Source organism: Pseudomyrmex gracilis, unplaced genomic scaffold, assembly GCF_002006095.1.
Source record: "Pseudomyrmex gracilis isolate BER0280 unplaced genomic scaffold, ASM200609v1 scaffold_122, whole genome shotgun sequence".
NCBI lineage: Eukaryota > Metazoa > Arthropoda > Insecta > Hymenoptera > Formicidae > Pseudomyrmex > Pseudomyrmex gracilis.
Window position 1 is genome coordinate 1 of NW_018020706.1, and position 11360 is coordinate 11360.

At 33.7% G+C, this 11360-nt stretch overlaps 1 protein-coding gene across 1 annotated transcript; it reads left to right on the forward strand.

The window, feature by feature from the left end:
* Nucleotides 1–1573: 1573 nt before the first annotated feature.
* LOC109856551 lies at nucleotides 1574–4403 on the forward strand. The gene is made up of 2 exons (XM_020431938.1): nucleotides 1574–2833; nucleotides 4350–4403. Exons 1-2 carry the CDS (start codon nucleotides 1574–1576, stop codon nucleotides 4401–4403), a joined length of 1314 nt encoding a protein of 437 aa, XP_020287527.1.
* The last annotated feature ends 6957 nt before the right edge of the window (nucleotides 4404–11360 follow it).

Sequence of the window (11360 nt, forward strand, 5' to 3'; positions counted from 1 at the left end):
CACACACACACACACTCTCTCTCTCTCTCTCTCACACACACACACACACACACACACACACACACACACACACACACACACGGGCGCGCGCACTTCTGTCAACGGCGCAAAGCGAGTAACGGTGGAATAAATTTGAATTTCCAATGCCATCCGTGAAATTCCCACATCAGTGTCTAGATCACATTTGCATCACAGTGCGTAGTCAAATCCGATGACGAGAGACGAGAAACGATGAGCACACTTGTAAAAATGCGCGAGAGCACGCGTTTATGTTATTACCGCCAAGTGAAACAAGTAACGCAAGAGCTCGGTGCTGCATCGAACATTAATTTGGGCTTTGATTAACGCAAGGATTGTATTAGCATCGCAAAAACCCTGAAACAAACACGCAACGCGAAAGAAAAATACGTACAAAAGGCAGATACGATAAAGTTAGGATTATAAGGATCTTGATTACTGGCTTTTGTAACTTAAATTGCTCCATACAATTATGCATAAAAGAAATTTTTAGTCTCTTACCGCGATATACAACACATGCGTAGAACACATATTAACATATTTATATAGAATTTGCATTATTTAGAAAATTTATATAAAACTTCGGGATATATATAAAGGAAGAGTGGTATAAAAAAGCAAAGGTGTCCCAAAGATCCACAAACCAGATAATCCTCTCAGGATTATTATTTCGTCTGTTAATAGCCCGCTACATAACTTAGCAATATTTTTGCACAAAATTATTTCTAAAAGCATCGAACCTCTTTCGAGTTTTGTTTACAATAGTTTCCACCTTGCCAGTTGGATCTCTCAGATGACTTTCGATGAATCGTTTGAGTTAATCTCTCTCGATGTTATATCGTTATTCACCAATATTCCACTAGACCTTGCAATCAAAGGATTAGAGAAACGATAACATTTGATAAACAACAACACCAGCTTACCTAAAGAAGAATTTTTTATAGCTCTTAATTTTATTTTTAACTCTTCATTTTTTCAATTCAATAACAAATTTTATAAATAGGGTAGACCGAGGCGAATCGGATCACAGGGCGAATCGGATCAAAATAAAGATTGAGATTATATTTATTACATTTTGACAGAATAAGATGTTCTGTCACATGTGTTACTTTGTTCCCCTTCTCTCGCGTCTAAAACAATTGCCAGTGCATGGATATCGCTCGTACTTTGTTGTTTGTTCACGTCGTAAGAAGAAACGACACAAAAGCTCGGTGAAATTTTGGCGAAAATCTAAAATATAATCACTGTTATATCTTGTATATAATAAAAAGGTAAGTTAAAATTGATATGTGAGTATTATTGTTGCTTTGCATAGTATGCTATAGTAATGTTTTGGATATTTTAAAGTAAAATAGTATAACATGTTTGTTAAAAATCTACTAATTGTATAATCCATATACATGGGGCTAATCGGATCACGTTTTTCGGGGCGAGCCGGATCATGTTTTTTCTTCTTTCTTAGTAATTATTTGATTCTAATAACGTAATAATTGATTTATAGATGGTTCGTACATATGTAAGAAAATCAAATGACAAATCATGGTGTCAAGAAAAAATGAACGAAGCAGTAAAGAAAGTAAAATCCGGAGAAATGACTTTGCGTCAGGCTTCAGATATTTTTAATGTTCCATATACAACCTTGCAGAGGCGAGTAACATGTCAAGACGTTATTAAACGCCGTGGTGGACAGCCAATTATGAATACAGTAGCTGAAAAACTATTTGCTAAACGCTTAATTTATTTAGCAACTCGGGGATTCGGGATTACACCTAAGAACGTCCGCAAGTACGCTTTTGATTTTGTAATTCGCCATAATTTAAAACATAATTTTAACACAAATGCAAAGATGGCAGGTGAAGACTGGTTTCATAGATTTATGCAGAGAAACAAAGAAATTACAATTAGAAAACCAGAAAGTTTATCTCGAGCCAGATGTAATGGCATGCAAGAAGAAAAAGTGAGAGATTTTTACAAGATGTTGGAGAAAGTTATTGATGATAACAATCTGTGGGACAGACCGGAATGTATATACAATCAAGATGAAACAGGGCTGCCTCTGAACAATCGTCCTCCCAATATCATTGCGGCAAAAGGAAGTAAAGATGTGATAAGTATGACTAGTGTTGAGCGGGGCGAAAACGTGACAGTTTTAGCATGCATGAACGCTGCAGGACAATTCATACCTCCATTCGTTCTTTTTAAAGGTGTGCGTAAACGAGATGATTTTATGATTGGTATGCCTTCTGGAACCGAGATTGTTATGACAGAAAAAGGTTGGATAACTGAAGATGCATTTAAGATGTGGTTGGATCATTTTAATCGCTACCGCACAAAAGGAAAAGTGATTTTAATTTTAGATGGTCACTTATCACACACAAACTTGGCAGTAGTAGATTTGTGTGAAGCTTCCGAAATTGAGCTCGTACTCATTCCACCACACACATCTCATGCTCTTCAACCACTTGATGTCTCTTTTTTTAAGCCATTAAAAACTTATTATCACCAACAAGCGACCACATGGCAACATTCTAACACAGGCAAAGGAATCAGCAAGATTGTTTTTGGAGGCTTATTAAAGCAGGCTTGGAATTTATCGGCAACGGTTGGAAATGCTACAAAAGGTTTTGAGAAGACAGGAATTTATCCATTAAATCTCAATGCCATACCGGCTCACAAGTTTGTCGGAGATAATACCACAAATAGTATCCACTTCATTGAGATGCCTTTAATGAGTAATGATACACAACTTTCTAGTGCTAGCAGTGAAATTGCCAACACCATAAAGGAGCTTCTTCCTCTACCGAAAAAAACAACTGTAAAAAGAACTAAAGCAGCCACAAAACCGATTTTGCATTTGACATCTCCTGAAAATAAAATACGACTTCTTCAAAAACTTAAAAAAAAAACTGATAAAGAAAATAAAGTGAGCACTATACAAAGTAAAGACAAAATGCAGTCTAAGAAAAAAAATAAACTAACTCCAGGAATTAAAATTAAGAATAAAAACAATTTATCAACAGAATGGCACTGTATTTACTGTAAAGAAAAATTTGTCCATCCACCTTCAGAAGACTGGATTCAGTGCAATGTTTGTGAAGAATGGTGCCATGAAAATTGTGCAAATAGGAAAGATGAAAAAGGACTATATACTTGCGATTTATGTACCAATTGACCTCGTTATACTTCAATTTAAATATTTAAAGTTAATTTTAAAGAATTTGTCAATAAGAATTTCATTTATTTTATTTTTTTCAGTAGTACATGAATGATCCGATTCACCCCGAAATTAGGGGCGAATCGGATATTTCTCACTTTTTAAGTTTTTGTATGTAAAATAAAAAGTTTCATGTTTGTTATTAATATTCTTAGTTTACACGCAAGCCAAATGTGTACTAATTATGAATTCATGTTAAAAATTACCAATATATGTATTCGACTGTTAGGTTTTGGTCATTAAACAAAAAGTGATCCGATTCGCCTCGGTCTACCCTAGACCTTTGGTGCATCTATGGGCTCTCCTTTTTCTCCGATTCTGGCAGATATTGTTATGCAAGATCTAGAATCATATACTATTACTATGCTATTTTTTACTCCACCTTTACATATCAGATACGTTGATGATATAGCTCTCATTGTTCCCAGAGATCAATTTGATGTAGTTCTTAAATATTACAATTCATACCATCCTCGACTTCAATTTACCATGGAGGTTGGTCTTGACAAACTAAACTTTTTAGACATCACTATTATTAAGAAAAATAATAAATTAATTCATGACTGGTATTACAAACCAACATTTTCAGGCAGATATCTTAATTACTTTTCAAACCCTATCAGCCAAAAAAGAGGTACGGTCATAGGTCTCATAGACAGAGCTTTCTTTTTGTCACAACCGACTTTTCACTCAAAAAATTTTGACATGATTTTTAACATTTTAATTGACAATAACTATCCTTTGGACTCTATTTACAACACTTTTAAACAACGACTAAAAAAAATAATTTTTTATAAATAATAACTCTAAGAGGTTCTTGTCGGGTGATTCTGTGAACAGTGCACAGCCTCGTTGGTTTGTGATACCTTATATCAATAATTTTTCCGAGAAATTTTTAACAGCATTTCCTAAAGACACTAACACACGCTCAGCTTTTTATTGTACCGACAAATTGTCAAGATTCATCAACGTTCTTAAAGATCCTCTACCCCATTCCTCACGTCCTTCTGTTGTATATCAAATAAATTGCCGTGATATATTGCGACGCTTCTTATGTTGGTCAGACGGGCAGAATGCTACAAATTAGAATAAAAGAACATAAGTATCATATGAACAGAAATTCGTCTCAGAGATCGGTGATCACGGATCACAGAATCCAGTACTCTCGTGATTTCGATTGAGATCACGTCAAAATATTGGATAATGAGAGATCTTACAATAAGCGTTTGATTTCGGAGACTCTATATATAAGGAAGCAAAGCCATGGTCTGAATTTACATAGTGACACCGAAAATCTGGACAGATCTTATTTACCATTTGTAGATAATACATGTAATTGAACGGTGTCATGTGATCGACGATCGTAGCTTTGATTTTCGTTTTGAATCTCAGCTCCCTTCAGTCACTTCTTTATTATTGTAAAGTGATGGTCAAGCCTCTAGTCCTACCATCGACTAGTAATTACCACCTTAACGACGACCAGCACTCCTTCTTTTTTGCGAGTTTTTTGTAAGTTTTTGTTAAGTTTTACTATATTATAATGTTTTCTTTATTGCAAGCTATTTATTATTTTTAATGTTTTTGTAGTACCACATTAAGAAAGACCTAAACCAAAGATCGAAAGCTCTGTACAGTCTATCGCAATAAATCAATTTTTGAACACATTGACATCCGTGTCTGCTCCAAACAGCCAATCATTACATATCTGTTTAATATTAAGAATATTTGGAGCTGTTTATATTAATTTTTATTATTTATAAAAAAGCAAGTTTTAGTAGAAAACCAAAAAAGCTATTTAAATCACAATCAATTATAACGCTTATTGTTCACATTTGTTGTTTATTAATCATTTATGCAATGTAAGAAACACACAAAAGAACAAAAAACAACAAGATTAGACATATTTCTATTTTAAAAAAAGTAGAATTCGGCTTTTTCATTTCAGCCCTGGAATATGATGTTTTTTTATAAATTTGTTATAAAATAGTTGACATTCAGATAAATAAAATTCTTAAGCAAAGCTTTTTAATAATGATTGAAAAGTTCAAATTGTCAAAAAGTTTTTAAATAAAAAATATTTGAATTCTATTTGAACAAAATTAAATTTGTTTAAAAAATTAACTAGACTTTTTCTATTAAAATAGTTTGACAAGCCAATTAACAATTAAGAAAAAATGTGATTTTGTACTTGCAACTTCTCACAATCTAAGATGGATGACAAGTGAGACTTGTTGATACCATGTTTGTATTTTAAAATAAATGCCAAATTGCAGACATCTACTTCCAAACAGATATGACAAGTCTCCACTTATTTGTCTAATGTATTAAAGACAGTCATGGCGCTCTGTAAAACTTACAGAATAATTGATGAATGTCTTAATAATATGTTATTAGAGATAATAGACTATAGATTATTATTCTCATGGAAATTTTACTTCTGTGCCTCTTCTTCTTCAAGATCTCCAAGAGTGTAATAAGAAGTGAAACTTTTATGGAATGTAAAATTAGAATACTGCTGATTTTGGCATGTTAACTGAAGCTATTTCCGGAAGGAAATAGCTTTCTGTTGTGTATTCACGTATACAGTAGAACTCCAGTAATTTCGAACACTACAATTTCGACTTCTCCTTGAGGCGGGCCAATAGTTTTTCCCACTATTCATAATTCCCCGATATTCTTGAGTGACTGCGCAACTCGTAGAATGCGCAGATAACAAAAAGAGAAACACGATGACTGTATCTTTTGTCTCTTGCTACCAGTTGGTTGGTGGAAGAGGAAAAAATGGAAGGGGAAGAAAATAATTTCAAATTCTAGGAAGAATCAGTCCCATGTGCTCGAAATTACTGGAGTTCTACTGTATTTCATTCCCATCCTTTGCCAACATATGTACTACCTTTGCTAAAACTGTGTCAAATATAGAGTAGTGCGTAATAGTCTGTAAAATAAAAGTTAGTTATTAAAATTTCTTTCTTTATTTTAATCTTTCTTTATTCTACTATCAAATTTTTCAAATTCTTAAATTGCAATAATAAATAATTATAATAATAAAGCATAAAATGTGTGTACATAATGGTCATATTTTATCGCAAATAAAATACATTAATATATTAACACAACAAAAAATACAAAAAAGTAAACATAAAGTACACGATAACTTAAAGAGCAACAATCTTCAGCACTACCGGTATAACCTAAATAAAAAAAGTAATGAACCTAATCTCGACGTTTCCTCCGGGTATAACGCATTTCATGTCGATGTTTTTTTTTTTTTTTTTTACATATATACGTACATTTTGTATTCATATTTTTTGTATCTTTTGCATTATAAAGTGACAAACTGTCATTTTTGACAATTTAGCGATTTCGTTGTGCGTGACACAATCGAGAGAGAGAAAGAGAGAGAAAGAATGTGAGAGAATAAAAGAGAGTTGAAAGAGTAAAAAAAAAAAGAGAGAGAAATGAGATTGCGCACCCATAGAGCTTATACTCATGGAGAGGTCTTGGCAAGCGCAAAGGAAGATCGACAAAGAGAGATATATTTTTCTGTTTCAACTGTGGGCACTTCTTATAGAAGAGAATAACAGAGAACACGGAGTGGGACAGTCACAGTTGAGACAGAATATATCTATCTCTCTGTTGCTCCTCATGCGGCCCTCTCTATGGTTAGCATATAGGCAAGGCCTCTCCATGAGTATAAGCTCTATGATTGCACCGCACTCGCTTTGCCATCTGTTGACGGAAACTATAAAGTTGCACATATGATATACATATTTGTCCGACGAAAAATTTTTATATGTGCAAATTTCACCAATTTGAGACATTATCTTCAAATATCTTTGAATAGAAGACAGAGACAACAAAAACACATATATACTTTTTTTTTATTTTTCAAACCTGAAACGATATTAAGACTAAAGTTTATCGATTTATTTCTTATTATTATTAACTTATTATTAACATTTCTTACTGGAATATGAATATTTTAATTTTTCATAAATGTCAAATTTACTCATTTTCGCGTAATAGAGGCACGAAGTGCTCGCACCATTCGCGCGCGACTTCATTGCGCGTGAACTCGGCGCGAGACACTACCGTGCCTCTTGACTAACAGGAAGAAAAGATTGAAATTCGCGAAAAAATATTTTAACATGCCCATGAATTTTTGGAAACGCGTCATCTTCACAGATAAAAATAAGTTCAAAATATTTGGCAACAGTGAACCTTCAAGAGTTTAGAGAAAGAAAACCCGGCATTTCAAAAAGAGAGAACTTGCTACTGAGAACTGCCCACTGCGAAGCATAAAAGATCAATTTCAATTTAGAAATGCGTAAGTGCAATTGGTGTAGGATTTCTCCATTTCCAGTAAGGGAATCACGGATCATAACATGTACATTAATACTTTCGCGGTATGTTGTATCAAAACAGTTTATTACAAAAAGTTATATCGGAGATGTTGCCGGCGCCAAAAACGCGAAACACCACCGTGCCTCTTGATTCTCTCTTTCTCTTTTTAATTCACACTTCCTGTCTTTCTTTCTTTTTCTTCTTTTAACGCGCTCGTATATGTACTATATGTCTTCTGGCAGCAAGCGTACGAACATGCACACAATTTGGTCGAACGACGACGATAACAACTATGACGTTTCTCAATGTATAATTTACATACATTTTTCATTTATCTCCTCTCTCTCTCTCTCTCTCTCTCTCTTCCTTCACGTCATCATTATGTTACATTTTTAATCAAATACATATACAACTATATATGTATATATTTATATATAAACATAACTATTATAATATTGCCTTACAAGTTTTTATTTTTGATGTTTTAAAGAAAATTTAACGCTAATTATAAAAATCTATTATAGTGTTTTATTTTTTATTCTTAATATTTTAATAATTGGTTCACTATGACATTTATCTATTGTCTTGTATTGGTTTTTTACTCTCTTACTTAAATATATTTTACTTTTTTACACTTACCGTAAATAAGTTTCTTATATCACGTAAAAGCTAATAATTAAATAAATAAATATTTGATATAAATTATTGAAGCCACTTTCAATGCGGAGTTACTCTTTTCAATGTTTACGATAATTTTATGGTAATATATACCTGTCGGTATGATTGGTAACCGCGTCGGTATGTATCATCGGTAATCGTGCCGATATATGGATGAAATCTCGGGCCGCTGGCGCGTAGTAGTAGGAGGCGGCCGGAGGAGAACTACTTCTCCTCACGGCGCACGATATGGTGCTCCGCACTGTACATACACCCCGCACGCATACGGTGCAAAAAAAAAGTAAGAATAATAGGACGTGAAAGGGATGCGTAGAGGAAGAAAGAACCAGGCGTGCATTTTCTTCGAATATATACATCGGGTGCTGACAACAGCCTGAGTTTGCTTCTCTTCCTTTGTCGAGAGAATCGCCGGGACACCGCTTGCCATTATCTCATTTTTATTCATTCTACACATTGTTTCTCGATTATGGGTTGTCCGCCGTTCCATTCATCATTGTTCATTTTTATACGCGGCCGGCTGGCCATGATTTACTTCAGCACCAAAATACATTTCCGTAAACTATCATGCAATCCATTGTGTTTTGCGTCAAAAGACAGCTTTTATTATAGTTTTCACTTTTAACATTTCATACTACATCTCGAAGTAATAATGTGGTGCATCAAATATGTTAATTTTTTCAGTGCGGTAACTCAAGAGAGAAGACAATTCTAGATAGAGAGACGTAGTAATATTTTTATCGAAAAAAAAAATTACTAAAATTGCTAATTATTATTTGTTCTCGAGGGAATTACTAACTCAAGTTTTAAATACTTCATTCATTTTTAATATTTAATTCTTTGCGCCGTTTTCTCTCTTAATTTTGTAAAACTAAAAAATATGCGTATATTATACTCTACTGTAATGAAATTTACCACAAAAAAAGAACAAATTGTTTTACGTTTATCGCTTTGAATTATCGTTATTCATATATAAATAATAGCGATTTCGCGATTATTAGTCTTTTTCTAATAATTTGCTATAAGCATGGGTTTGTTGACGTTTTTGAAGTTGTCATTTTTTATAATATTATTACTTCTTTTTATAAATTACTGCAATTCCACATGTCCCTTGCCAGACGATTCGCGTGTGCATTTACATATCGGATTACATGCGGCATAAAGAAAGAAACGTTCGTGCGCGCGGCCTTTCTGTCTGTGACATACAGAGTGAGTCTGATAAAAAGTTTAGCATGTTTTTGTTAAAAGCAGTTAGAGATAAGGGAAAACATTCATCATCAAAATTGGGATATATATGGAGACATACTATGGTGACGTATATGGTGAGTATCTGTTTTTCATATTACCAATCAAAAATATTTTTAATAGAAAGAGATACTTTTGAGTTACTTTATCGATAGTACTCAATAAACTTACTAACTTTTATATTGGAGTATTTTTCAAAAACTCAACTGTTGTCAAAATATAAACAAAATTAGTGAAAATAAAAAATATCAAACAAATCTATTACTAATTAATAAAGTCTTAGACTGTAAAGTTTCAAACGCGAAATATAGAAACGGTCATAAGAGCCTTACGCTGAGTATTTATTGCGGAAAGATACATATATACAGGGTGTCCCAGAATTGGTTTAACATCTCTCGTAGGCAGGTAGAAGAAATAAAACTGAGTCACAAAGTCCTATACCATTTTGCTAGATTCGCAATAGTTACTGAAATTTTAATTAACAAAGATCCGCGAATAAGCATGCATCAGGCTGTCTTACGCGCGTAAGACAGCCCAGTGCGCTTCGCGCGCTAACGGTGTTACCCATAGCGACATATGGGAGGAGCTAATATAACAGCATATACTATAACATATACATATTAAAATNTAATTGTGTGAAGCGCGCCGGGCTGTCCTACGCGCGTAAGACAGCCCGATGCACGCTTATTCGCGGATCTTTGTTAATTAAGATTTCGGTATTTATTGCGAATTTAGCAAAATTGTATAGGACTTTTCANCTCAGTTTTATTCCTTCTACCTGTCTACGAGAGATGTTAAACCAATTCTGGGACACCCTGTATATATATATATATATACATATGTGTATTCTATTACATTCACGTGTAAATTCCGTGTTGGCACGGAAAGCGAGAGATTCCAGATTCGATTCCTGGCCGAGGTGTTTTTTCGCAAAATTTTAAAATTAGGAGGGTAAACGTTTTCTCATGTACGAGATGCAAGTATAGCATCCTATTGATATGAATTTACAAATTGAAATTTCAAATCAAAACTCACGTGTAAAATTTATTACACGTGAATATAGAATACATATGTATATATTTCCGCAACAAGCACCCAGCGGATCTTATGACCGTTTTTATATTTTGCGTTTGAAATCTATTACTATTAAGACTTGTAATCTTTGTGAAAAGCTTGCTTGGAGAAGAGTGAAAGAGCTAGTGTATTTTTATCGTTCTATCACTTAGGAGAGGAAACATGATAGAAAGAATAAAAAATATTTTTTGCAAAATAACCGTTTAAGAGAGGGGCTACGCCCCTCCACCTGCAGAGGGGCGCAATCCCCCTGCCTACATGCTTACAACACGAACAAAATGTACGTGGGACCGAAAAATAAGAATTCATTCATGAAACTTCTTCCCCTTGTAACTTTTTAACAAACAACGACCGCCGCCTAAAACCTTCACATTATCACTCGGGACAATAATCTTGACAACATATGAAAAAATTATTCAAATCAGAGGTGGCTCCCCTAATCTGCATAATTACCAAATTTTTTTCCATGTTTTTTATTAATTGATCAATTTTGTTTATATTTCGACAATGGTTGAGTTTTTGAAAAGTAATATAAAAATTATTAAGTACTCTAAAAATAATGTTAGTGAGTACTATCGATGTGACTATCAAAAGTGACTCAAAAGTACTCCTGTCTATTTAAAAAAAAAAGTAACTTTATATATTGGGACCTTGAATAAGTTCTTGCTGTTCCTTAACAGATGGCGTTACCAGAACTACGTGCGTGTAGTTTAAGATGGTATATACAGGGTGTCCCAGAATTGGTTTAACATCTCTCGTAGGCAGGTAGAAGGAATAAAACTGAGGTGAA